The sequence below is a fragment of the Myotis nattereri genome (genome assembly GCF_964212035.1).
Source record: "Myotis nattereri genome assembly, chromosome: 2".
Lineage (NCBI taxonomy): Eukaryota > Metazoa > Chordata > Mammalia > Chiroptera > Vespertilionidae > Myotis > Myotis nattereri.
In genome coordinates this window covers 194,787,052-194,814,625 of record NC_138076.1, presented here as the reverse complement: position 1 = coordinate 194,814,625, position 27,574 = coordinate 194,787,052, and the positions used below count along the sequence as shown (strand labels likewise).

The following is a 27,574-nucleotide window of genomic DNA, read 5'->3' as shown; positions in this document are numbered from 1 at the left end:
CTGAGCCACACCAGCCAGACCCACTGTGGATTTTTTTAAATATATTTAATATTAAGAGGCAATTAAAAATTACTACTTTCAATATATGAAGCCCAAATGTCAAAAAATGCCAACAACAATTTTTCTTTTTTAAAGGCCATAGACATGGCTAGACTGCAAAAGGCAAGTGGTAAAGCCCAAATCTAAGACTCTAAGACTTAGGAATGAGTCAGACTTCATAGTCTATGCAAGTAAAAGTAGCATCTAGAGGAAAATAAAGTGTGGATAACAGATTCTAAAGAAGCCTCATTTTATTACGGAGAGCATACAAATTCCTTTCCTCATAGGGAAAAAAGTACTGTTTCCCTTCACCTGGATGTTAGATATGCCTCTTCCACAGTCCCCAGCTTACTCTTCTACCGGTACTTTCCACGTCGGTTAAAATGTTTGTAGAGATAGCTGATGCGTTTGTTAAGGTTGTGCAGGTCATCACTGAACATCCGATTTCCAACCATTCTCTTCTTTCGGATACAACGCTGCAATTCATTCCCCTTCCAGCCTCGAAGCCATTTGGGGCCCCTGATTAGTTCTTTGGGGTGCTTTTCAAAATTTCCTGTGTAATGTGAGAGAACATATTAGTTCCAAAACAACACAGCCTCGACCAGCTGCTAAGCCTTCCGCATACAGTTGCACCGCTCAGAGCAGCCCCTACAGACAAGACACATCACACTACAGTATCAAGAGCACAGACTTCGGAGCCAGACTGTTTGGGGTTCAAATTCTGACACTGCTATTTGCTAGTTTTGAAAAAATTACTTAGCCTCTTTATGCTTCAGTTTCCTCACCTATAAAATGAAAACGTTATTATGCGGTTTAATGAGTTAATACATGTAGGACACTCAGAACAATGCCCAGTATAACGTAAATAACCACATAAGTGTTTGCTCTTTGCTATTGAGCACGGTACCATTCCTAAAAAAAACTGGGGTGGGGTGGGGGATGGAAAGGCCACTGTTGCAACGTAATTGCCATTCTTAAATTCTGTGCAAGGGAGTCGAGTCTTACCCAGGATCCCGATGTTATCATACACCCCAAACATGGCCCTCTTCTCGTTCCAACGATCAACCACTTTGGGGGGCGGGACGGTGTTCCTTACAAAATACAAGTCAGGAACACCTAGGGATGGAGAAGGAAGAGACTGAATCCTGGCCGCTTACTGAAAAGCAGTTCTCCGGGCGTCTCTCTCCATCCGCCACTTACCCAGAGAGAAACTTCTGCAGGCCTGGGGCACCCAGCTCCACAGGCGCCTTCCTGCGTCCGCAGCGAGGCACCCTGCCATTGTTCTCGTCTCTCCCCTACAACAGCATGCAGCTATGGCAGAGTGCTGGCCAGACGCGAGCTTCAAGGAGATGGCAGGGACCACTCGTGCTGCCCTCCCGTCGGTACTAGGTGAAAGCAGCCATCTTGGGCCTTACCCAGGTAGCTCTGGGCGCAGCGAGCTCCTAAGCCCCTCCTTCCCCAGCCACAAGCCCCGCCTTCCGGGTTCGGGCGCACAGAGGCCGGGGTGTCTGTCACTCAGACCCTGCCCCGCCTAGGCGCTTCCGTTCTGCGAGCCGGAAGTCTTGGAGCGGTAGAAGAGGTGAGGGAGTCTCTCCGTCGTGTGTCCTCAAACTGGATTTCAAGAAAATTCATTCTTTTGTTTCCTTGGCCGTCCCTCAGCTGCGAGGGAGATGTTTCAGACCCTGGAACCCAGAGCTTCCTTTTTCTATGCTTCACAGCAGTTTTGCGCTGTCGCTTTTTTTTTTTACTACCCCTATTGTACAGAGGAGAAAATCGGGCTCCTGAGTGAAGTGACTTGCTGGACGTCACGTAGCAGAGGAAATGGCGGAACCCGGACTAGATCCTAAACCTTCTCAGTCCCGGCCTGGACTTGGCTCCAGTCCTGGGTTTGACTGAGTGGGTCACTACTCCAGGGGCTCTACCACTGCCCAGCTAGGAACGCGGCATCCCTGGCGGACACTGCCGGGGCCTCCTCCCCAACGACTGAGGGCAAGGACCAAGCAGGGAAGGCAGCAGCCGCAAGATTAGGGCGCTGGAGTCCAGAGTCTGTAACGAGGCCCCGCCCCTCTCTAGGCGGCGCGCCCCGGCTTTCCGGATCCTGCGCTGTGATTGGTCGGCCTCTGCAGCGAGCGTCGCGATTGGTCCTCTTGCGGCCGTTGGGATTTGAACTCCACATTTGTGGCTTTGCCCGCGCGTCGCCCGGCTCAGAGGCAGGTTTTTGCCTCCGCCTGCTGGGGATTGGCGGGTTTCTCTGCCCGCTTGAGTGCTGCCCCGCTGATTGGTGCGTATTTTGCACGGCCGGTTTTCTCCATTTCAGCTCCACTACCCGAGTCCCAGGAACGACCGGTGAGGTTCTCGGGTAAGATGTGGGGGTAATGGAGAGCGGATGATGGAAAGATTGGGAAAATAGGTACCGGGGCACGGGTAATAGGACGCGGTGTTAGGCGGCCTGCGAGAGGCAGGGAGGTCTAGTGGGCATATCCTGGGGGTACGATGTGGTAGAAACAGGCTGATAGGTCTGCGGCAGAATTTGCGTGAGTCCCTTGCTTTAAGGCTTAAGCTTTCTTAGCCTCATTTTCATCATCTGTTAATTGGGCTGTGTTATGTACTCCATGAGAGTGGGATCCGAAGAATTAAATCAGATATGGTCTATTCAAATAGCCTAATAGGACCTGGCATACAGTAAACATGTAATAAATATTAATGCTCTCCCATTCTGGAGCCAGGAAACCCACATGCCAGGCCATTGTTCTGGTCTCAGGAGAGACATTCTACTTAATAAGCTTTGTCCATAAAAACAAATAATAATGCAAACACGGGATTGATAGGCCGCTTTACAGTTCTTTACACACTTTAATACCCCTTGACTCAGAGCACCTATGTAAAGTGACCAGAAACTAGTAACCCCATTGTACAGATGAGGTCCATGACATGACCAAGTGGCAGAGTCATGAGTGAAATGAGATTCTACTCCTGGGTTGATCGCATATCCTCTAAGATGTTACCTGCATGATGTAAGACTAAAAATCACTCTATATTGGAAGGGAGAGGAGAACTAGAAGAAAAGATAGGCCTTAGATATTTTCTGTTTGGTTTCCAGCCCTGTGAGCCAGTGGAAGAAGGATGTCTCCCCAACTGTGTGAGTTCCATCTGCCCTTAACCCCAGAGGAATTGTTGAAAAGTGGAGGGGTGAATCAGTATGTTGTGCAAGAGGTACTGTCCGTCAGAAATCTTCCCTCACAGCTTAAAGGTAAGACTCCATAGCTGGCACTGTGCCTAGCACTTCAAAACAACCATTCCACGTGTAATCAAATTGTCTGTCTGTTCCACTACACCACTAAGCTCCATAAGGGCAAGGAAACTCTTTCATTTTCCCTAATATTTCCTCCTCAGCATTGCATGGGATGCATTACAGGAAGAATGCACTCATTGACCACCTTATCTCAGTTATTCAATAAACATCCTTAGTGTATATGGGGGGCGGGGCGGGGGCGGGGGGGGGGATTATTTCAGGTCTTTGCCTCTTTACATATGCTGAAATAAGTAGATTTAAGAGGTACAGGAGAAGATAGCTTTCTCAGAGTGTTTGGGACTTTACCTGACCTGTTTCAAGTAAAACTTTATTTTTAGAGTCTAGAACTCTTGTTTCTAAGAGTGTGCAATAATGGGAAAAAACATAATACAGTGGAGCCCTGACTTACGAGTTTAATTCGTTCTGTGACGGAGCTCGTAACTCAAATTACTCGTATGTCAAATCAATTGTGAATGAGTGAGACACGTGATGCTGGGCTGATGTTGTGGCATTCACTGTGACGTTCGCTGCGCCAACTAGCGGTGGGGTATCTGAAGCTGGCTCGTAACCCGAATTTTAGCTTGCAACTCAAAGCAAAAAATCGGCCGAGAGATGGCTCATATCTCGAAAAACTCGTTAGTCGGGACACTCGTAAGTCAAGGCCCCACTGTACTTCACTTACTATCTTCTTCAACAGGAGGGTCAGTTAATGCAGCATCTTGATAATCTGATAAACTCCCGCTTATCTCCTCTTAGCCATTCCATCTTGTGCTTTTTCTTTCTCTTTAAAAATTTTTACCAGAAACTTCCCAACAGATTTAGCCATAATTGGATCATGCGCTATTTCCCTAACTAGTTACTAGTAAGAGAAATGGAATTACTAAAATTGGCTAAATTAATCAAGATTATTACCTAGGTTTAGTCTCCCTAAACCTGAACATATCACCATTTGGTAAACAAGGAATAAGGTGGAGTGTGGAGGTCGACTGACTGATGGGCGGCCAATCAACAGTGTCACAGACTGTTCTGTCCTTATTGCGTAGATGTATGTATCACCAATTGCACATGTTGCACACTATAGCAAATTGTTCTTCAGTTATTATAATGCCTTATTTTTTTAAAGGGATGGTCACTCTCTTTAAAGAGTCTTTAAATAACACTTGCATTGCTTTTGGTGTTTAAAATCCTCAATATAAGTTTTATAAATATCCAAAATAAGATCACTTGATTTGTTCAACAGGTATATACTGAGGACATGCTATGTGCCAGGCACTGTTCTAGGCAACACAATAGTAAACAAAACAGACAAGATGACAGTTTTCTCAAGGCTCTCAACAAGTAATAAGCAAATATGGAGTATGCCGGGTGGTTGTAAGTGCCAACAAGAAAAGTAAAACAAGATGAAAAAGATAAAGTGTGCCATTGGTAGGGACTGGCATTTTGTGTTGGATGATTGGAAAAAGCCTGCTTATAGATGACATTTGATCAGAGATCTTAAAAGTGAGGGAGTGATCTATGCAGATCTCAAGGCAGGGCATTCCAAGCAGACAGAAAAGCCAGTGCATAGCATGTCAGCTTGAGGACTTAAGAGTCAAGGATTCCATTTCCAGTCAAGGGCATTTACCTCTGTTGCACCTGCTCTGGTTAGTGAGCTTGTGGGAGGCAACCAATTGATGTGTCTCTCTCACATCAGTGTTTCTCTACTGCTCCCTTCCACTCTCTCTAAAAATCAATGGAAAAATATCCTTGGGTAAGGATTAACAAAACAAAAATTAAAAGGATTACTCTGTTGAACAGAGACTCTCTGTAAAGGGCAAGGGAAGAAGCAGGGAGAGTAATAGGCTATTACAGTAATAACCGGTAGCTTGCCTGGGATGATAGCAGTGGAGGGGATCATAAAGAGTTAGATTCTGAATATTTTGTGTGTGTGTGTTTTTAATGGATTTTAGAGAGAGGGGGGAAGGGAGAGGAAAACTGATTTGTTGTTCTGCTCATTTATGCATTCATTGGTTGGTTCTTATATGTGCCCTGACAGGATCGAACCCAAAACTTTGTCATATCAGGATGACACTCTAACCAACTGAGCTCCCTGATCAGGGCCTGAGTATATTTTGAAAGTAGAGCCAATAGGATTATTGTCGGATCAGATTGGATTTATAGGGCTAGAAAAAAAGAAGGGATTGCAAGGCTTTTGACTTGAGCAACTAGAAGAATGGAGTTGTAATTTATTGAGACCAGGATGTGAGAGGAGCAGATTTAGACTGTGGAATTCAGGGGAGAGGTTCCAGCTAAAGATATTTGAGGTTTAATTTTCAGCATGTAGAGGGCATTTAAAGTCATGAGATTGGAGTGAAAGCAGTTGGAGAAGAAAAACAATTGGAAGTCATAAAACCAGAAACAAGTCCAACCTTTAAAGGCTGCAGAACCCGGCCGTCATGGCTCAGTAATTGAGCATTGACCTATGAACCAGTAAATCACAGTTCAGTTCCCTGTGAGGGCATATACCCAGGTAGCAGGCTTGATCCCCAGTAGGGAGTGTACAGAAGGCAGCCAATCAATGAATGATTCTCTTTCCTCATTGATGTTTTTATCTCCCTCTCCCTTCCTCTCTGAAATCAATAAAAATATATTTAAAGGCTGGAGAGATGAGAAAGAACCTGTAGAAGAAACCAAGGACCAATTATTGAAGCAGAAAGTGAATTAAGGCACTAAGTGGGAGCTACATTAAGAGAACATTTCAAAAAGGAAAGATCAACTGCAAATTGGGATTACTGAATTTAGTGATTTGGCAGTTGCTGGCAACCATGATAAAAGCTGTTTCAGAGAAACGGTGATATAGGCTTATGAAAAAAATGGGAGGAGAGAGATTAGAGATGGTGGTAAGTTTAGATAACTTTTTGTTTTGCTTTAAGGGGTATCAGAGAAATGGGATGGTAGCTAAAAGGGGAGGTAGAGTCAATGGGGGATATTTTTGGTATGATGGGCAGCATTACATGTGTCTGTGCTGAATGGAAATGATCAGAGAGGGGAAAGCTATTGATGCAGAAGGGAGAGGAAACAATTATTGGAACAATATATTTTAGTAGGTAAGAGTATGTGGTCTGGTACATAGGTGGGAAATGGTTTTATTGGAGCGTGGACAGTTTATGTGCAGTAGCAAAAGAGAAGGAAGGCAGTCTATGAGCACAGATACAGGTAGTGCGGTGAATACAGAGCTTGGGGCAGCTGGAAGTTCTCTTCTGTCCCAATTCTGTTTTCTACGTGAGATGGGAAGTGATGCCTTTAACTGAGGGTGAGTTAAGAAAGGAGGTCTTGATGTCATAAGCAGAGGAAAGTGAAACATTGCCTAGAAGAAAGTGAGTAACCTTAGGGATTTGTAAAAGGCTTAAGAAATAATCCTATATAATAAAAGGCTAATATGCAAATTGTCCCTTCAACCAGGGGGCAGGGCGGGCCCACCAACTGATCAGCCAGATCCCGGTGGGCCGGCTGGATGGACGGACCCCACCTGTGCACGAATTCATGCACCAGGCCTCTAGTAACTCATAAGTTTAAAGTGAAAATAGCCAGCATGGTGGTGTGTTTGTTTGCTTGTGTTGTTTTGGTGGGGTTTTTTGTTTGCTTGTTTTTGTTAATCCTTACCTGAGGATATTTTTTCTATTGATTTTTTAGAGAGAGGGAAAGATCAATGTGAGGGAGAACATCGATTGGTTGCCTCCCAAACTCGCCCCAACCAGGGCCAGGGATCCAGCCTGCAACCCAGGTACATGCCCTTGCCTGGGAATTGAATCTGCCACCCTTCAGTGTGTGGGCCAATGTCTAACCACTGAGAACACCAGCCAGGGCAGTAAATTTATTTTTTATAAGGTGTGGGTTAGTAATTCTAAAACTGCTTTATGTGTTTACTAGGTTAACTGAGCTAGTACATAAATGAACTCACGTGTTTAATATAGACAGAGATAAAATAGATATGTGTGTACATACATATGTATATATCCTGCTTTTCTCTACTGAGAGGGTCTAAAAGCAATGATACTCCAATAGCAGTAAGCCTAACTAGTGCCTAGAACTTGCTTTCTACATACTCTCATAAAAGGAACCAGAATTCTGTTGAGAATGTTGATGCCAGAACAGGGTCAGTGAAAGTATAAGATGAGCTGGAACATCATGTGGTACAAAAAAGTACAAGAGTACAAGTGCAGGAGGCATGTCAGGACACAGGCCAAGTTAAAGGAGCTACCAGTAGTCAAGTTTGGGATGATTGGAGCAACAAAATAAATAGTAATACGAATGGATTAAGACACAGAATAAAAGAAATATCCATGAATCCACTCTGATATAAATAAATAAATGAGGGGAAAGGCACAGCTCATCCTCATAGTGGCATTCCCATTAGTAAGTGTAAAAGGAATGATGGAGATAGAAAAGTCACCATTTAGAAAATACCACAATAATAATTATGGCAGGCAAGAATTATTAATAGATGCTTAGATTAGTGGGCGAATATGATAAGAAACAGGATATTTGCATAGTTTCTAAGTATCTCCCCACAAGATACTTATTATTTGCAAAGGGTAAAATAGTAGCTTTACAGTGGAGACACCTGACAAACACTAAGTAATCAAAGTTAACATCACCAATACTAAGACATTGACATCACATACTTGTTTGTATGATGCATCTGAAGGACCCAACCTCCCTTCCATGGTAACTTACTAAAAATGCAAATAATTCTAACCTCACTCTAATCATGAGACAATATCAGACAAACCCAAACTGAGAGACATTCTAAAGAATAACTGGCTAGTACACTTCAAAAGTGTCAAGATCATGGAAGAAAGATTAGAGGAGACAACAGCTGAATGCACTGTGGTGTGCTAGATAGGATCCTGAACCAGAAAGGGGCATAGCTACAACTGGCAAAATTCAAATAAGATTTATAGATTAATTAATAATTTCAAAATTAAAATTAGTTCACTACTAACTAGTGTAAGCTAGCCAGGTCACATAACTACTTTTTAACCATTTCTTTTCCCATAAAATAGGCGTAATACTGTCTGCTTTGTCTAGCTCAGAAATACGATGAAAGGCTTTACTTATAAAACAGGACAAAATGTAAGATATTATAATAGGTTACATTGAAATGAACTGTTTTGTGATTCTGCCAATAAAAGCAATTAACTCAATTTTCTGCCATGAATAGAATGAACCAAAAATGCCTCTCCCCTCTGTATTGATCAGATTCTTTCATCTTTATAGCTTTTCAGGCTGCCTTCCGAGCTCAGGGGCCCCTGGCCATGCTAGAGCACTTTGATACTGTCTACAGCATTCTACAGTAAGTAAAGTACTCACTGGTGTTTTAAAAAGAACTGGTGGCGCCCTAACTGGTTTGGCTCAGTGGATAGAGCATCGGCCTGCGGACTGAAAGGTCCCGGGTTCGATTCCAGTCAAGGGCATGTACCTTTGTTGCGGGCACATCCCCAGTGGGAGGTGTGCAGGAGGCAGCTGACTGATGTTTCTCTCTCATTGATATTTCTAGCTCTCTATCCCTCTCCCTTCCTCTCTGTAAAAAATCAATAAAATATATTTAAAATAAATAAATATTTATTTATTTATTTATTTATTTATTTATTTATTTAAAAAAAGAAAGAAAGAAAGAACTGGTGGCTGTTTGAACTAACTTTGCATGTTAGTCCTGAAATTCTAAATTATGTTCATTGATAAATTGTTCTGGGTGCATCCGAGCTGGTTTGGCTCAGTGGAGAGCATCGGCCTGCGGACTGAAAGGTCTCAGGTTCGATTCCGGTCAAGGCCAAATGCCTGGGTTACAGGCTCGATCCCTAGTGTGGGGCTTGCAGGAAGCAACCGATCAATGATTCTCTCTCATCATTGATGTTTCTCTCTCTTCCTCTCCCTTCCTCTCTGAAATCAATAAAAATATATTTTTAAAAAATTGTTCTGGGTGCTAATATCTCTACTGATGAGCATTTACACCAACTTGCCACCATATTTTTTCAGTTGAGCAATTTCACATGTATTTTTAGCCATTAGGTTCTTCAAGTTAGATCTGATCTGTTAGAATGGGCTCTGCAGGTTCCTGTCTCAACCCTTGCACTTTCTTTCCCTCATAGTCACTTTCGAAGTATAGATCCTGGCCTCAAGGAAGATGCCCTGGAATTCCTGATAAAAGGTGTGTATGGGAGAGTGGAAGGGGCAAGAATGGGATAGAAAGTGTTTGTTGTTTGTTTACTACATTTTATCAGCCACATGATGATATCAAGGCTTTGGTGATTCAGTTGGTTTGGCTAAGCCCAGGGACCTTTGACCTATTAGGTCTGTAATCTTGGTGGGCAATACAGAGTTATGTGTGTTCACTGTAAGGGCAGACCAACAAGAAATTCTTCCTGCTTTGGAACTATCTCTCTTTCATGGAGATATTTCTTCCCAGTTGCCAGGAAGAAATTGTGGTAACTGGAGTGAGTAGGGAGGGACAAGGCATGTTCATGGTATCAGGGTCAAGGGTCCCAAAGGACTTAGCTGGTGTTGTGGCCACTGAGAAATGAAACACAGATCTTTGGTAATCTGATGGCTGCGCGTGCAGGGTGTTTGGAGGGTGGGGTACTATGAGGAAAGGGAATGAAACTGACTCCGATTCTGACCCTGGCAGTGGTATCCCGCCACGCTCAGGAACTTCCAGCTGTCCTCGATGATGCAACTTTGAGTGTATCAGATAGAAGCGCCCACCTAAATGCCCTCAAAATGAACTGCTATGCTCTGGTACGCCTCTTGGAATCCTTTGAGACTATGACCACCCAGACGAATCTCGTGGACCTGGACCTTGGTGGGAAGGTAACTTGGAGTTCCTGGCTCATTTAATAGGAAGGATGGGTGAACTGATAGGAAAGAAGGGAATCCAATGATTCTGAAACTCCTTTCTGTTCTTATTTAGGGTTTATGCTCAAAAGTATCACAACATACCCTTCCGTGACAATCAGCTTTTCTATATTTTGGAACTTATTATGTCTCTTGTGTATTACCTTCTATCTTGTCTCGATACTGGTTAGCTTAGGCACTCAGACTAGCAGATCTTGACTTTTTTCCTTATTTTTTTCCTAAATGTATACATGATCTTTTTTTAGGGCAAGAAAGCCAGGGCCAAGTCAGCCCATGGCTTTGACTGGGAAGAGGAGAGGCAACCAATTCTTCAGCTTTTAACACAGCTGCTCCAGTTGGACATTCGTCACCTATGGAACCACTCAATAATTGAAGAGGAATTTGTCAGGTAGGCAGTTAAAACGACTACAGATGATACTGAGCTATGTGGATGAGGGCTCTTTTGCTGGACCTACCTTGTAAATACTTCATTTCATGCCTCAGTTGTATCTGTAATATACTAGAAATATACTCAAAACATTAAGTTATTAGGAAGTAGATAATGAATGTTAGAAACTGCTGTGAATTTCCCATCTTTTTTTTCTAATTTCTCGTCTTTAATACCCATGTATTCATTCATGAAACATTATTTACTGAGAATCTCCTAGGTGCATAGTTGGTATCATTATAGGCACCAGAAACAAAAATTTTTGCCCTCAGTTTATTTTATAGAGCAGAAGCCAATTTTTAAAATGAGAATATATAGTATATTTTATGGTTTATTACTATGGAGAAAAATGGGGGGAGGGGCATTTAATGGAAGAAGGTTGTGATTTTAATTCAGTCGTTCTGGCAAGATCTCTTTGACTCAGTGACATTTGAGCAAAGACCCGGAGGAAGTCATCAGAACCATGAGAGGGCAAGGACCCTGAGGAGGGAGCGTGTCCAGCGTGTACAAGGACTAGCAATGAGGCCAGAGAGGGGGATGGGTTATAGGTCAGGGCGGGCATGGGGGAGCCAAACTGCAGATGCTTGTAGGTCTTCATGGTAATTGGCATTTCTTAGAGTGAGGTGGGATCCCTCAAGGGTTCCGAGCAGGGAAACGGGTGTTCTTTTCTCGGTCTTTAACAGGGCCATCTTGGCTGTTGTGCTGAAACAGACTATGGAGGGAAAGAAGTGGAAGACCAGTTCGGAGGCTATTGCAGTAACTTGGGCAAGAGATGATGATAATTTAGACCAGAGAGTGTTAGTGGAGATAAAGAGAGTGGTTGTAGTTCATACTTTATTTTCTTAAGGGTAGAGCTTACAAGATGAGGTGAAAGATGTGTGTGAGGTTTGAGGGAGGATGATGAAATCGGAGCATTTAGAAAAATGGGATTGTCTGTAACTGAAATATGGGGAAGGCTATGGGGGTGTATTTTGGGGGAGACCATTAGAAGTTTTGTTTTAGACATACAGAGTTTGAGGTGCTTACTAGATATCCAAATAATGTCAGATTCAGATGGGGAATGTACAGATCTGGAGCACAGGAGAGAGGTGTGGCCTAGAGGTACACATTTGGGAATATATGTTTTTATAGCCATAAGACTGAAGGAGATTATTAATCAGTAAGTAGCCACAATAGAGCAGAAATCCAAAGACTATACCCTGGGACACTTCAGCATTAAGAAGGTGGGGTGATGAGGAGGGATCAGACAAAGAAACTGAGAGGAGACTAGCATTCTAGAAGCCATATGAAGCATGTTTCTTTTGGAGAAAGGAGTGACCAACTATGTCAAATGGAGCTGAAAGGTCGATTAAGCTGAAGACTGAATTGACTTATGTTTAACAATGAGAAGTCACTGGTGATTTTGTCCTATCTTTTACCATATACAGGGGTGAGCAAAGTAGGTGTATAGTTGTTTGTATGGTAAATAGTGCAATAATAAATAATACACAAATAAACTCTTTCACATACTCACAACTGTAAACCGGACTTTTGCGCACCCCTGTATTCAGGTTCTGTACAGGCATCCTAACTGGTTTAAGGTTGGTAATCTCAAAGGACTAAGTACCTATCTGAGGTCAGCAAAGCAAATTGGTATGGAAGGTGGTAGATAAATGAAGAAAACTAGAAGACCTTGACTTTGGTGGCAGTAGAAATAGAATGAATGAGGCAGACCCCAAAATAATTGACTCCAGATTTCGTCATCTCACTTTGTTCCTTTCTCAGTTTGGTTACTGGTTGCTGTTACCGCCTTCTGGAGAACCCCACCATTAGTCATCAGAAGAACCGCTCTACCCGGGAAGCCATAACACGCCTGCTTGGTGTCGCCTTGACACATTACAACCATATGCTCAGTAAGTTAGCCCTTCACTGTGCCCCTATCCTTTTCACTTTGCCCATAATTCCTCATGTTTAGTACTTCCACAGGTGCCACAGTGAAAATCATCCAGATGCTGCAGCACTTTGAACACCTGGCACCTGTACTGGTGGCGGCTGTGAGTCTGTGGGCCACTGATTATGGAATGAAGAGCATCGTGGGAGAGATTGTAAGGTAACTCTTCGCTTCTACGTTTCTAGTTCTCATCTCTCTCAGGGAGAACATAAGGAAAGATTAGAAATACAGTATATTCTCTGTGCAATACTAGATTCCTTCAGCTATTAGATACCGGTCTTACCTCCTACTGGGAATTGAATTATCTTGCTATGGCTGTTTTCTTTCAATAGAGAGATTGGACAGAAGTGTCCCCAGGAGCTGAGTCGGGACCCGACAGGGGCAAAGGGCTTTGCAGCCTTCTTGACAGAACTAGCAGAACGTATCCCAGCCATCCTGATGTCCAGCATGTGCATTTTGCTAGATCACCTGGATGGAGAGGTAGGTGATACACTGCGATCTCAGGTTTTCTGGGGATTTATGTATGTTTTTTTACCAAGGAGGTAGCTTTCACATGAAGTCGAGTTGTCTGGTCTTATCACTGTGGCACTTCCTTCCTGTAGAGAGGCAGATAAAGTTTATTGAATAAAGAGCCTATTTCAGTGTCACATTGGTGTTCTCTAGGTCTGGTAGGGGAGGTGACAGTTCCACAGCTTAAGTTCAGAGAGAGTGACAGCTGTGATTCTGAATCCCATCCATTTCTTTCTCAGGATGAAGCCTCTTCCTACCATCTGGCTTGCCTTTTTCCCTCAATACAGTAAACTTCCTCCAATCAACCCATGTCATCTCTCAATTCTCTCTTTTTAGAAATATACATATATATATATATGTGTGTGTGGTTTTTTTTTAATTGATTTCAGAGAGGAAGGGGAGGGAGAGAGAAAAAACATCAATGGCGAGAGAGAATCATTGATTGTCTGCCTCCTGTACTAGGGGGTTGAGCCCAAAATTAGGCATCAAATCGTGACCTTCTGTTTCATAGGTCGACATTCAACCAATGAGCCATACCAGCCTGGCTCAATTCTCTTCTGGCCCTGAATGCCAACCTGGCCATTTCCCAAACTAATGCAGGGCACTCCTAGGTGAATAATATCAAGGACAAAGACGGCCTGCTTGTCATCTAATTTATTGTTAACTTCTTGTGCAGGACCCCCTTCTCTGGCTCTTGGCCTAGAAATGAACCCTAAACCCTCTTCTCTACCAGATTCTGTAATGGACTTGCTGGCACTATAGGACTGATTTCTATTTCTCTGTGTTTCCTTTTCTGTCAGTAAAATAGGGGAGTGGGAGGAAAGGGCGTATTTATTAGTAAGGATCAAAGGTGGTGAAAAGTAGTCATGAATGCTTTTCAAATGTATATTGGTGGGTAGATTCAATTTCATATTCGGCTACCACCATGATTACCTGGATGAACCTTAGGGGGGAAATGGTTTTTGGCTCTTGTTTATTTTGTCTCTACATTCTTCTCTGAGCAAACAAAGCTCCTCTGGGATTCAGCTTTTTCCAGGGAAAGTTATAGCTAAGACAAGCAAGTTTAACCTTGACTAAAGGGCCTTGCCCCTTCTGAGTGCCTGGACAGGCTTAAGAATTAGGAAAGGGAAAGTGAGTAGTGGATGCAGAGGCTTATACCAACTTCATTTCTCTCTCAGAATTACATGATGCGCAATGCTGTGCTCGCAGCCATGGCAGAGATGATACTGCAGGTTCTGAATGGTGATCAGCTGGAGGAAGCAGCCCGAGACACCAGAGACCAGTTCTTGGACAACCTGCAAGCCCATGGCCATGATGTCAATTCCTTTGTACGAAGCCGTGTTTTGCAACTCTTCACCCGAATCGTCCAGCAGAAGGTGAACAGCCTTCTACCTAATAAAGATACATGGTACCACTCAGTGTATAGGCCAGAGAAAAGAGGAATCAGTGTCAAAAAAATCTGTCCCAAACAAGAGTCTAGAATTCAGGTGGTTACTACCAGTAATAAAGGTCTTTGTCTACCAAAGGGCAAGGATGTCTGGCTCCATTTAAGGACTGTACTGTGTCTTAACCACTACAAAGAGTACTCCTTAATTATTTTATATCCCACAGATATAAGTAGGAATGAATAGGTAGCTCATTTAAAGTTACTGCAAGAACATCTTGAGCAGAAAGGATGATGTGGGATGTGCGCTGATTCTTTTTGTATCCCACATAGGCTCTCCCCCTGACACGATTCCAGGCAGTGGTGGCCTTGGCAGTGGGCCGTCTGGCAGACAAGTCGGTGCTAGTATGTAAAAACGCTATCCAGCTGCTGGCCAGTTTTCTCACCAATAATCCCTTTTCCTGCAAGGTAAGTAGAGTTGGGCCATCCAAAAGAGAAGGGATTAAAGGAAACAGGGGATGGAATTCTGTGACTTGGTGACCCTGACGCTCATTTTACCTTGATAGCTTAGCGATACTGACCTTGCTGGACCGCTGCAGAAGGAAACCCAGAAATTACAAGAGATGAGGGCGCAGAGGCAAACTGCAGTTGCTTGTGAGTTAATGCGTAGGAATCCCACCCCAGACAGTCCTCCCTGCAGCAGAAACACCAGTGAAAGAGCCTAAGTGAGACTTTCTCATTCAGCCGCAGTGCTGGACCCCGAGGAGGAGTGGGAAGCCATGCTGCCAGAGTTGAAGTCTACCTTACAACAGCTGCTCACACCTCCCCAGGAAGAAGAGGAGATTCCTGAGAAAATTGCTACGACAGAGACCACAGAAGAGGTGAAAGGACGCATCCGTCAGTTACTTGCCAAAGCTAGTTACAAGTATGTGAAGAATGAGATATTCTCTAATGGCCTGTTTAGGTTTAGTGTTTAACCTTCGAGAAACAATGTTTCTTTAAAATGAACTGTACTTAGAGTATGCTGCCACCAGGTGATGTTACATGTTTTCACTGTAGTAATGGTCTGAACATCAGATTTATACCAAAGGCATAGTCCACAATTAAGCATGTTTTTCGACTTTTTTTTTAATCCTCACCGAGGATATTTTTCCACTGATTTTTAGAGAGTGGAAGAGAGAGGGAAAGACAGAAGAAATACCAATGTGAGAGAAAGGCATCCATTGGTTGCCCCCTGCACAGGCCCTTCAGGACCTGGGCCAGGGAGGAGCCTGCAACCGAGCTATGTACCCTTGACCAGAATCAAACCCGGGACCCTTGGGTCCGCAGGCTGACACTATGCAGTGAGCCAAACTAGCTAGGGCTACTGTTGGACTTTTACAAATGCTTAAGAGAAACTACTAAAATTACTAAATATAAATAGCATTATATTAAAGATAACAAAAGTCCCTCTTTGAGGAGAAAACCTGTAAATATAAGTATGTGCCCTGACCAAGAGGGAAACATCCATCTGCTGCTTCCAGCAGAGACCACAAGAACTTTGAAGCAGCTTTGCAGAAACAGACCTTAGAGCTGTCATCAGGTATTCTTAAACCTTGGCCACAGTTATTTATTTACTTCTTAATTAGGCTGTTCAGAAAGGGCTAAATATGAATAAAATGTGGCTACATATAATCCCATTGTATTGAAAGTTAATTTTTTCCACATTTTCTCTTGGCAAAATTTTTAAACAGATGTTTGTGATTTTTAAAATTCAAAGGCCTTATTTGAGTGTTTTGAAGACTATAGTTAAGCCTTATCACTTCAGAAATAAGTGTTTGAGCTCCACCCCTTCTTATATGCATCAGTGTGACAAGTGCTCCTTTTCCTTGAGACAGTAGGTCTAGGTGCTTGATGAGATTATCATGTAGCTTCCTTAAGTCTACAGTGACACTCTTGTATGTCAATTATACTTTTTTTTTTTTTCAAAAGGCTGCAGTGATGCTTTTATGGGTGCTAAGTTGGTGACAGTTGATGTTCTTTTAGGCAGGCCATCATTCTCACTCGAGAAGCCCTAAGCCACTTCCAGGAGTCTGAACCCTTCAATCATATGGACCCAGAGGAGTCGGAGGAGACCAGATTTCTGAATCTCTTAGGAACTATTTTTAAAGGTAATTCCCTTTCTTCCGTCAACAAACAGAATATTTCAACTAGTGTTCATGGACCATTTACTTTATGCCAGACATGGGCCTACCTAACAGAACCTGGTGCTAAAAGAGACCCAAGAGGAGTTGGCAATGCTTCTGCTCTGTAATGGAGGTACCCAAGGGTCAAGATTGATAGTCACAGGCTGTGAAAGGGTATTTCCAAACCACTGAGAACTTCAGGAATCTTTTTTTGAGAAATGGACTAATATTTTAGAATAGGTTCTAAACTTGTACCTTTTATTGTGAAAAGAAATATCCAGGATGTCATAGATGTTGAATTTCCTCATCTTGAACATGCTCTAACTCGTAGGTGCATCAGCTTCCACACAGGAGAAGAGTCCCCCGGCGTCTGGAGAGAACATGGGCCCAGGACAGACTGACTATAAAGACAATCCCAGTGTGTCAGAGCTTGAGAAATCCAAGGGAAAGGATGAACTGGTGAAGCAAGAGATGCTGGTGCAGTATCTGCAGGATGCCTATAACTTCTCTCTGAAGATTACAGAGGCCATTGGCATCATCAGCAAGATGATGTATGAAAACACAACCACAGGTGTGGTATACCAAGTTCCTTTCTGTAAGGATGGGTCTTGAGGTTGGAAAAATCAGTCTTGTCCATATATTGTTGATACCTCGCTGCTCCTTTAAAAGAAAGGAATCCTTGCCCAGCCTGTGTGGCTCAGTGATTGAGCGTTGACCCATAAACCAGGAGGTTACAGTTCATTCCGGTTGGGGCACATTGCCCGGGTTATGGGCTCAATCCCGTTTGCGGGGTGTGCAAGAGGCAGCTGATTGAAAATTGTCTCTCATTGTTTATGTTTTTATCCCTACCACACTCTTCTCCTCTCTCTGAAATTAATAAAAACATATTTTAAATTAACAAATAAAAGGAAGGAAGGAATTCTTGCCCTGGCCAGTGTGGCTCAGTTGATTGGGCATCATCCTATATACCAAAAGGTTGCCGGTTGGTTTCCGGGAGGGCATATGCCCAGGTTTCAGGCTCAATCCCAGGTAGGGGGTATGCAGGAGGCACCTGATCAATGTTTCACCCTTACATTGATGTTTCTTTATCTCCCTCTTCCTTCCTCTCTCTCAAAATCAATTTTTTTTTAAAAATCCTTTTTTTTTGGTTGTTTGCTATATATAAGGAATTCTTTTTTTGTTTGCTTTGTATAGCCTCATGGAGCTCACCTTTTTTACTGCATGTGGTATTTCATGATAAGGCATTATAGGAGACAACAGTCTCAGGGAAAATGAGGAAGGTCTCCTTGTGTGTTGCTACATCAAGAAAGTTCTGTTTTGATTTTGGAGGAAGACAGTTTTGCCAAGCACATGGGTGACATTCGTGTGTTCTCTCAGTGGTACAGGAGGTGATTGAATTCTTTGTGATGGCATTCCAATTTGGGGTACCTCAGGCCCTGTTTGGGGTACGCCGCATGCTGCCTCTCATCTGGTCTAAGGAGCCTGGTATCCGGGAAGCTGTGCTTAATGCCTACCGCCAACTTTACCTCAACCCCAAAGGGGACTCTGCCAGGTATATGGGGTACTTTTACCTTTGCTGACTTTTCTAAGGTCAGCTTCTCAATATTTCTAGTCTCCTGAGAATTGGGGGGCATCCTTCTAGAGGAGTTCTGAATGTGTAAGCAGTAGGTCTATAGAGTGGGCTCGGAGTGGGGCTCAGAGTGGGGGCTGACCTTTCAGTAAAACCCACCCTAAGCACTATTGGCCCTGGGGTGCGGGCGGGGGTGGGGGCAGGGGTGCTAGTAGCCCTAATCACCTGTTTACAGGATTCGGTGATCAGTCTTCTAATGACCCCTAATCTTTGTTCTTCCCCCAGAGCCAAGGCCCAGGTTTTGATTCAGAATCTCTCTTTGCTGCTAGTGGATGCCTCAGTTGGGACAATTCAATGTCTTGAGGAAATTGTAAGTCCCCTCACTTCCTCTTTATTCATTCAACAGGTATTAGTGATTACTGTGTGTTCAGCAACTTATTCAGCCCCACAAAGGATAAGACTATTTGCTTCTAAGTTTCCAAATTAAAAAGAACCAACAGTCTAGTTAGTAGCCAAAATACATAAACCACTTGTCAAATATGCAGCCGAGGCAATGGTTATAGTAGCAATCGTATATAATAAAAGGGCAGGACCATAAGCGGAACGACCAGAACGACTGCTCAACCAGTCACCATGAGGTGCATTGACCACTTCTCGGTCCCTCCCCACCACCCCCCGTCCCGCAGGCTCCAACCGCAGCATGGCAAACAGGGAACCACAGCGAACAGGGGAGGGGGCTGGGAGATAGGGACAATGACTGGGGACTGTTGAGTTGCGGTGGGCAGCAGTGAGCATCACGGAGCTTTGCGGGGCTTCGGCGGCAATCATCGCGGAGCAGGGTGTCACGGAGGGGCGGGGACATGGCCCCGATCGCAGGCTAGGCCTAGGGACTCTACTCACGCACGATTTCATGCACTGGGCCTCTAGTAGTAATACAATAACACTGTATATTCTAAGCATTATTAACACTTTACTCATATTAACGTGTTTTATCCTCACAGCAATCCTGTGTGGTAATTCTATTATCTATATTTTACAATGAGAAATCTGAGTCACAAAGAAATGAAAGAACTTGGCTATATAAAGCTAATTAGCGGCAAAGTTTGAGATTTGAACTCAGGCAGAAGAGCTCCAGAAAACACACTCATAACTTATATGTTACACTGATGAATGCAGAGTGGGACAGAGCAGTGTGAGGTGGAATGGGCAAGGAAAGCTTCCTGAAGGCGGTAGGACTCAAGTTGGGTCTTGATGAGTAGGATTTAGAGAATTAGAAAAAGGAGGGAAGCCTTCCAGACAGAAAGCCAAGAAAGGGCACAGTCTGTGTTGTAAAATGAGGAAGATAATGTTCCAGCTCAAAATTGTTATCTGGAAAAGACGATAAAGCTGGGGTGTGAGTTGAAACAAAACTGTGAAAGTCCCTGGATGCCTTTCCAGAGTCTAGGACTTTAATCTTGTTAGCCAGGGACCCCAGCATTTTAGACAAATGTGCCCTGAAGCATTTGGATTGTGGGGACAAAGGGTGGAGGTGGTGCGGACCACCAGCTTCCACTGGCAGGAGCACTCCTGCCAGCACGTTTGTCTCCCTGCTGGAAGAGGAAAAGAGCCTGGTGGTGGCGACTGGCCCAAGAGCCCATGTTCTAGCTCTTGGTCCAAGCCCCTAAAGCAGGCAAAGGAGAGAGCCTTCTAATTGGCAGCCATGGTGTGGCATTAGGAAGTGGAGACGGTCCAACAGTAGCAGACAAGCATTCAAGTTGGTTGGAGCAGAGATGAGGGACAGGAAGGTCCCTGGAGGCTGTTTTGGTGTACAGTGACAAGGTAGGGCTAGGCCCTGGGAGTGGGAGGGAAAGCTATAGAATTGAACTTTGGAAGACAAATGTTGAAGAATAGGTAGGACTAAGTGACTGATTAATAAAAAATTAGGTAACTGCCCTGGCTGGTTTGGCTTAGTGGATAGAGCGTTAGCCTACGGACTGAAGGGCCCCAGGTTCAATTCCGGTCCGGGGCCCATTGCCCAGGTTGCAGGCTCGATCCCCAGTAGGAGGCGTGCAGGAGGCAGCCAATCAATGATTCTCTTTCATCATTGATGTTTCTATCTCTCTCCCTCTCCCTTCCTCTCTGAAGTCAATAAAAAATAAATTTTTAAAAATTAGATCACTGAAATTTTAAGCATCTGGGACTAAGAGCGTATTGGTACCAATCACTGGCAAAATGAAAAGGCAAGGAGGGCTTCCATTTTAGGCATGTTGGGTTTGTAGTAACAGCTAGAAAGTAGTCAGAACTGTAGAGCACATGGAGCTCAACAAGGTCAGCTTCAGTATGTCATCCTAATGAACGTAGTTTTGATGACATGAGAGTAGAAAAGTAGCGGAACAGGAAGTACCTCCCCAAACAACTTTACATTTTGAGCCTCCTCCTTCCATTTCCATTCCGGAGTATTGCTTTTCCCCACCTCAGTTCTCCATATCCTCTGCAGAGAAGTGGACCAAGGACCAGGGCAATTGTTACCTTTTACCCTCAGCCGTTTTTTTTCTCTTCAGCTCTGTGAGTTTGTGCAGAAGGATGAATTGAAACCGGCAGTGACCCAGCTGCTTTGGGAGCGGGCAACTGAGAAGGTCCCCTGCTCCCCGCTGGAGCGCTGTTCCTCCGTCATGCTTCTTGGAATGATGTCACGGTAAGGCTCAAATCCAGACAGGCAGTCAGGTGAGAGAGGAAAGGGAGGTTCTGAGAAGGCGCTCTATCCTTCAGTAATAGTAGTTAAGCCCCGCTGAGCCCTGTTTGAGCTGGCTACCTACATGGAAAATAAGATAGTGAAAGTACCAGCACCCCCTGCCTGGAGAGATAGTGGCATCGGTAGAGAAAGAGGGATTCCGAGTGGCGGCCTGGGTCAGAGCCTCTGTAGTGTTGCTAGGCTCTGGAAGCCCTGTGTGGGGCATAGGTACCTACCTACCCCGGCTTTGTCCCACAGAGTCCTGTCCATGACTAGCTTTAACTATGGTTTCTTCCCCTAGAGGAAAACCAGAAATTGTGGGTAGCAACTTAGACACACTGGTGAGCATAGGGCTGGAAGAGAAGTTTCCACAGGACTACAGGCTGGCCCAGCAGGTGTGCCTTGCCATTGCCAACATCTCTGACAGGAGAAAGGTATGTAAGGTGGCTACATCCAAACTACGGAGTCGGGGCGGGGGCGGGGGGGGGGGGTCCTTTTATCCACCTCTACACACCCACACGCTGTCTTTCTGTTCCCAACAGCCTTCCCTGGGCAAACGTCACCCTCCCTTCCGGCTGCCACAGGAACATAGGTTATTTGAGCGACTACAGGAGATGGTCACAAAAGGTGAGCTATCACGAAGGGCCTTGGGCAGAACTGAGTCCTTTGTCTGTGGTGGGCAACTTCTCTCTTCTCCTGTGCAGGCTTTGTCCACCCAGACACACTCTGGATCCCCTTCAAAGAGGTGGCTGTGACCCTCATTTACCAGCTGGCAGAGGGCCCCGAGGTGATCTGTGCCCAGATATTGCAGAGATGTGCGAAGCAGGCCCTGGAGAAGCTCGTGGAGAAGAGCACCCCCCAGGGTGACCCGAGTAAGTGGGCAGGAGGGTCAGTGGGCCCAGTGGCCAGAAGCCACTGCCACCACCACTTCCGACAACAACTCCTGACCCCTCAGCCCACACTTGCTTCTTTGTCACTCAAGTTGGACCAGTCATCACCACTATTCCCCCGCCCCATCTCTTGCTTCACTAGTTTGTGTAGTACCTGAGCAAGGAGAAGATCGGTGGAAACAGGAGGCAGCGTCCTGAGAGACTTGATTATGTCTTTTTCTCCCTGCCTTTCCTCCCCCACAGAGGAGACCCCCATGCTCCCCACTTTCCTGCTGATGAACCTGCTGTCCCTGGCTGGGGATGTGGCTCTGCAGCAGCTGGTACATTTGGAACAGGCCGTCAGTGGAGAGCTTTGTCGTCGCCGAGTTCTTCGGGAAGAACGGGAGAATAAAACTAAAGAGCCGAAGGAGAAGGTAAAGGAGCGCCTGGGCATTTGGGTTCATGTCCCAAGCATTTCCCAGACTTGTTTCATGACCTCAGGTCATTCACATTTCCTTCTGGGAACTCTGTTTCTTCCTACTAATAAATGAAATGAAGACGACACTGCCTCCTTGCAGCTACTACTCTGAGATGAGTGAGAACAAAGATGGAACAATGTGCCCATGATCCCCCCGAGAAAGTTCTGTGTAAATACAGAGCACTTAGATCCTCAGCGTAAAGTAGAGGCTCTACTTGAGGCAGTGTTTGTCAGAACATGCACATACCCAGACGGGACCTTGTATTCTCTCCACTAGAGGCAGTGATGTCTTGCAAACATATAAGACACAGCCTTGCAGCAGTGGGGTAAAGTCTGACCTTCTCTGTGACCTTGAACCATTGTCTTGCGTGATCCATCTATTTGCCATTTACAGGAAATCAGTTACTTTATGAGGATGAGTTAAGAGATGTAGGAGTATGCTTTGGCAATTTAAAAGCATATATAGGGGACCTAATTCTTTTCCTCTTAAATTCAGGAGTTCTTCCTCTACAGATAATTCTATGAATGGTTTTGCAGAATTCACCTTTTCCCAGATATTTATGCAAAATGAAGGTTAGGCTGGAATAAAAACTAGTCTCTGATCACCCATAACCTCTGGCTTCTTTCCCGTTAGAACACAAGCACTGAGACCACCATGGAGGAGGAGATGGGACTGGTTGGGGCCACGGCTGATGACACAGAGGCAGAACTAATCCGCAGTATCTGTGAGCTGGAACTGTTAGGTGGTAAGAAGAATTGCTGAGTGACCTTCTCCCCAACTGAGATAACCTATCCCAAACCTAGAATTCTTCTTCCAATAGGCGAACGGGTGTTGGCTGCCTTTGTTCCACTTCTGCTTAAAGTCTGCAACAACCCTGGCCTCTATAGCAATCCAGAGCTCTGTGCAGCTGCATCGCTTACCCTTGGCAAGTTCTGCATGATCAGGTAGACCCTGGTGTTGGTACGCCTTCTCAAGGAGGATGAAGATGGCATGAGCTCCCTAATGATCATCTCCTTGCCCCTAGTGCCACTTTCTGTGACTCCCAGCTTCGTCTTCTGTTCACCATGCTAGAAAAGTCCTCGCTCCCCATTCTCCGGTCTAACATCATGATTGCTACTGGGGACCTGGCCATCCGCTTCCCCAACCTGGTGGACCCCTGGACTCCTCATCTGTATGCTCGGTAAGAGATCCTTCACAAGTGTGAGCAGTCCTGCTCGCTCTGGGAGGGTCTAGTTAAGTCAGTATGAGAATCACTGAAGCTGTATTTCCCTAGCCTTTAGGATCACCCTGGAACATCTGCTTTGTACTTGACCTGTACAGGCCCTGGCTACATATGACCTGAAAGGGATTGACAAACTAACTGTTAAAGCCTTGGCTAAAGCTTGACCTCTTTCCTCAATTCCACCTTTCAGCTCTAGACAACTTTCTAGCTTCTTCTAGAATCAGTAAGAAGGGGTACTAGTTCCTGCTGAGGGCTTTTCTACTCGTGTCGGGCTATAGCCCATGGTGTTGGTCCCAATGACGCGGTTTATTCCTAGTCTCCGGGACCCAGCTCAGCAAGTGCGGAAAACAGCAGGGCTGGTGATGACGCACCTGATCCTCAAGGACATGGTGAAGGTGAAAGGACAGGTTAGCGAGATGGCTGTGCTCCTCATTGACCCTGTGCCTCAGATCGCTGCCCTGGCCAAGAACTTCTTCAATGAGCTTTCCCACAAGGTGAGAGGCAGGGAGGCAGGGAGGCTTGGGGTTTGCTGCCGAGGGAACATGTAGGTCACCTCATATCTTTAACATGATTCTCTGTTACAGGGCAATGCAATCTATAACTTGCTTCCAGATATTATCAGCCGCCTGTCAGACCCTGAGGGAGGGGTGAAGGAAGAGCCTTTTCACACCATCATGAAGTATGGTTCCCTGGGCCTTGGGGCATATTTTTTCACCTAGCACAGGCTTAGCAATCAAACAGACCTGCACGGTCATGTGCCACCTAATAGGAATACTGGCTGAGAAATGCATTGTTGGGCAATTTCATCATTGTGTGAAAGGAACATCAGCGTGCAGGAATAGAAACCTAGATGGTATAGTCTGTGCACACCTCAGCTCTATGGTAGCCCGTTGCTCCGAGGCTACAAGCCTGTACAGCAGGTTCCTGTGCAAACCACGTGAGGGTAAATCACGCACAAGGGAAAATGGTGCAGCCAAGTACATGGTAAACACAAGAGGTATGAGGCTGCTGCCAGGTAACAGCATTGTGTTTTACAGCAAACTTTTCTTTAATAAATAGAGTGTATGTTAAAATAATGATTAGCTCTAGCTTGTTTGGTTCAGTGGATAGAGTGTTGGCCTGTGGACTGAAGGGTCCCAGGTTCGATTCCGGTCAAGGGCACATGCCCAGGTTGTTGGCTTGATCCCCAGTGGGGCACATTCAGAAGGCAACCGATCGATGATTCTCATCCTTACTGTTTCTCTCCCACCCTCCTTCTCTGAAATCAACTAATTATACTTAAATAAATAAAATGATTAAAAGTATAATACACTAAATACATAAGCCAATAACAGATTATTATCATCACGTATTATGTACTGTACATAATTGTATGTACATGGTATACTTCTGGCAGAGTAGTGAGTTTACACCAGCATCAACACAGGCACAGAGAGATGCGTTGTGCTTCGATGTTACCACAGCTATAATAGATGGTAGGGATTTTTCAGCTCCGTTAGACTCTTAAGGAACCACTACCGTACCTGCGCTGGTTCTCGAGAAGATTCAGTAAGATAAGTTCCTGGCATGGTGGTAGGCCCATAGTATTAACTAGATGGCAGCTGTTTTTGTTACAAATTTACATTCACAGTGAAAATTCCTCAGGGGAGTGGGATGGACCCTTCTCTGGGAGAAGGCAGAAGGAATGAATAGTGTGGTAGGCGTGGGCCACACCAGAGAAGATTCTACTAAGGCAAGAGATTGACAGGGGCTAGTGCTAGGAGAAGGGTGGGGCTGGTGGTGGTGGGTATAAAACTGCTCCTGCGATAGCTCATCAGCATCCCACCTCCCTGCAGGCAGCTGCTCTCCTACATCACCAAGGACAAGCAGACCGAGAGCCTGGTGGAGAAGCTGTGTCAGCGGTTCCGCACGGCCCGGTACGCTGCCTTCCTGAGGCTTCTTGGTCCTGAGGAGGGCCCTGCAGTAGAAAGAGCATCCTGGGCTGAGGGAGGGTGAGGGTGGGCCTTTCTTCCTCTGTCTCGATGCTCCTCACAAGGCCTTTCCCGTCTGCAGAACCGAGCGGCAGTACCGGGACCTGGCCTACTGTGTGTCACAGCTGCCCCTCACAGAGCGAGGCCTCCGCAAGATGCTGGACAATTTTGAATGCTTTGGAGATAAACTGTCAGATGAGTCTGTCTTCAGTGCTTTTTTGTCAGTTGTGGGCAAGCTGCGCCGAGGAGCCAAGCCCGAGGGCAAGGTGGGCCGCTTCCTGCGTTGCGGGCTAGTTCGTGCAGCCGGGCCTTCTGAGGCTCTTCCCCCACAGTGCTGCCGTCCTCATCCCCGGCGTGACTGCACCCCAGTAACCAGGGTGACCTGAGACCAGATCTTTCTGTCTCCAATTCCTGTTTCTTTTTCTCTTTGTCTTAATAGACCTTATTTTTTAGAGCAGTTTTAAGTTCATAGCAAACATGAGTGAAAAGTATAGAGTTCTCCCATATACCCTCTGCCCCCACATATGCCCTCTGCCGCCTCCATTATCAACATCCCACCAGAGTGACACATTTGTTACAATTGAGGAAATTCCATGGACACATCACTGTCATCCAAAATCCATAGTTTACATTAGGTTCACTATTGTTGCTTGTACATCTGTAGTTCTGGACAAATGTATAATGAGTCTACCATTATAGTATCATACAGAATAGTTTCACTGCCCTAAAAACCCTCTGTGCTCCCCATGCACCCCTTTCTCCCTCCCCCAACCCCCAGCAGCAACCACTGATCTTCTTACGTTTCCAGTTTTAAGCTTTCACCATGTCTTCATGGCCTTGTTTCTTTTTAATTATAGACATAACTATTTCCAAGCCTGATCTCAATCTCTTCCCCTCCAGGCTGTAATAGATGAATTTGAGCAGAAGCTTCGGGCCTGTCACACAAGAGGGTTGGATGCGATAGAGGAACTTGAGATTGGCCAAGGGGATAGCCAGAAAACCCCAGCAGCCAAGAAACAGTCCTCCGGTATGTGAGGCCGCCCCATGGGTGGAGAAACCAGCCCAGCCCTCCTCTCAGATAGAGGTTCTTTTTTTTTCTTTTACATTCATGCTTCTGCCTTTTCTAGTCTCTAGGCACCAGCATCTGGCTTCTGCAGCCTCAGACAACGACTTTGTCACACCTGAGCCCCGCCGCACTGCCCGCACTGCCCGCACTGCCCGTCGGCAGCCAAACACCCAGCAGCGAGTTAGGAAGAAGAAACCCAAAATTGTCTTCTCGAGTGATGAGTCCAGCGAGGAAGGTATGGCAGGCCTAGGAGGGGCACAGCTTGGGGGATGGGGACTGGTTTCCATGGGGTCCTGCTGTGTAGATCCTCCACCCACTGTCTCCCTTCCTCCCCCCAGTCGTCTTCCTCCCTGTAGTTTGGACTTTATTCTGTAGTGTGGCTGGGCCTATCCCATTTGTTCTCTGAGATCTATTGCTCACCACCTTTGTGACTCAGCTTTTTCTCGTTCCTCCAATTATTGGAATAGAGCTTTCAGCAGAGATGACGGAAGATGAGACTCCGAAGAAAACTACCCCCATCCGCCGAGCGTCTTCTCGCAAGCACCGCTCCTAGAGATTGGCTTGCCTGTTCCCATCCCTGCTGTGTAGGGTATCTTGTGGGGTGACCTTGAATTCCATTCCTCTTGTAAAATACTTGTTTGCCTGTCTCTTCAGACTTTTAATACATAAATCATTTTTATATGTAAGGTATTTCTCTTAAGCCAGCCTAACTAAAGTGAGTTGAGCTGCTTTCACTAGAATATGTTTGCCAGTCTCCTTGTTTTGTAATGAATAAATGTTTTTATACTTTTAGACATTTTTCCTAAGCGTGTCTTTGTTTCATCTTTCACATTAGCCCAGATGCAGGCAGCACGTAGTGTTACTGATCCAGAAAGAGAGATGAGCCCAGGGGTATGGGGCCCACCTCAAGGTCTGATAACTCATGTTCCTCAGTGCCTCCTCTTTCCCTTCTCAACCTCCCTACCTGCACGAGTGACGACATTGCTCCGCTGTGCGGGATGTGTGGTGTCCAGTCTCCACTCTGGGCTTATTAACCTGGGGGCAGCT

At 45.2% G+C, this 27,574-nt stretch overlaps 2 protein-coding genes across 2 annotated transcripts; one reads left to right on the top strand and one right to left on the bottom strand.

Moving 5' to 3' along the window:
• Positions 1-272: 272 nt before the first annotated feature.
• On the bottom strand, positions 273-2,089 carry MRPL51 (mitochondrial ribosomal protein L51). The gene is made up of 3 exons (XM_081083147.1): positions 1,240-2,089; positions 1,045-1,155; positions 273-592 (listed from the first exon to the last, which is right to left on the bottom strand). The coding sequence occupies exons 1-3, from the start codon at positions 1,316-1,318 to the stop codon at positions 396-398; spliced, it is 387 nt and encodes a 128-aa protein (XP_080939273.1). The 5' UTR covers positions 1,319-2,089; the 3' UTR covers positions 273-395.
• Positions 2,090-3,162: 1,073 nt separating this feature from the next.
• On the top strand, positions 3,163-27,319 carry NCAPD2 (non-SMC condensin I complex subunit D2; the record flags this gene model as incomplete). Its single annotated transcript, XM_081084584.1, has 31 exons — positions 3,163-3,289; positions 8,591-8,666; positions 9,463-9,521; positions 9,999-10,180; positions 10,471-10,613; positions 12,417-12,544; positions 12,618-12,741; positions 12,915-13,062; positions 14,271-14,468; positions 14,810-14,944; positions 15,043-15,130; positions 15,221-15,401; positions 16,502-16,626; positions 16,973-17,212; positions 18,019-18,193; positions 18,497-18,581; positions 20,752-20,885; positions 21,223-21,355; positions 21,464-21,548; positions 21,626-21,793; positions 22,055-22,224; positions 22,903-23,014; positions 23,090-23,213; positions 23,294-23,449; positions 23,808-23,985; positions 24,076-24,170; positions 25,327-25,407; positions 25,544-25,727; positions 26,362-26,488; positions 26,589-26,762; positions 26,995-27,319. 31 exons carry the CDS (start codon positions 3,163-3,165, stop codon positions 27,078-27,080), a joined length of 4,221 nt encoding a protein of 1,406 aa, XP_080940710.1. The 3' UTR covers positions 27,081-27,319.
• Positions 27,320-27,574: the final 255 nt, after the last annotated feature.

Coding starts and splice junctions, on each gene's coding strand:
- MRPL51 (XM_081083147.1), bottom strand. CDS start 1,318: ATGGCAGGGTGCCTCGCTGCGGACGCAGGAAGGCGCCTGTGGAGCTGG. Junction 1,156..1,239: donor CTGCAGAAGTTTCTCTCTGG/GTAAGTGGCGGA, acceptor CTCCATCCCTAG/GTGTTCCTGACTTGTATTTT. Junction 593..1,044: donor TGATAACATCGGGATCCTGG/GTAAGACTCGAC, acceptor CACATTACACAG/GAAATTTTGAAAAGCACCCC.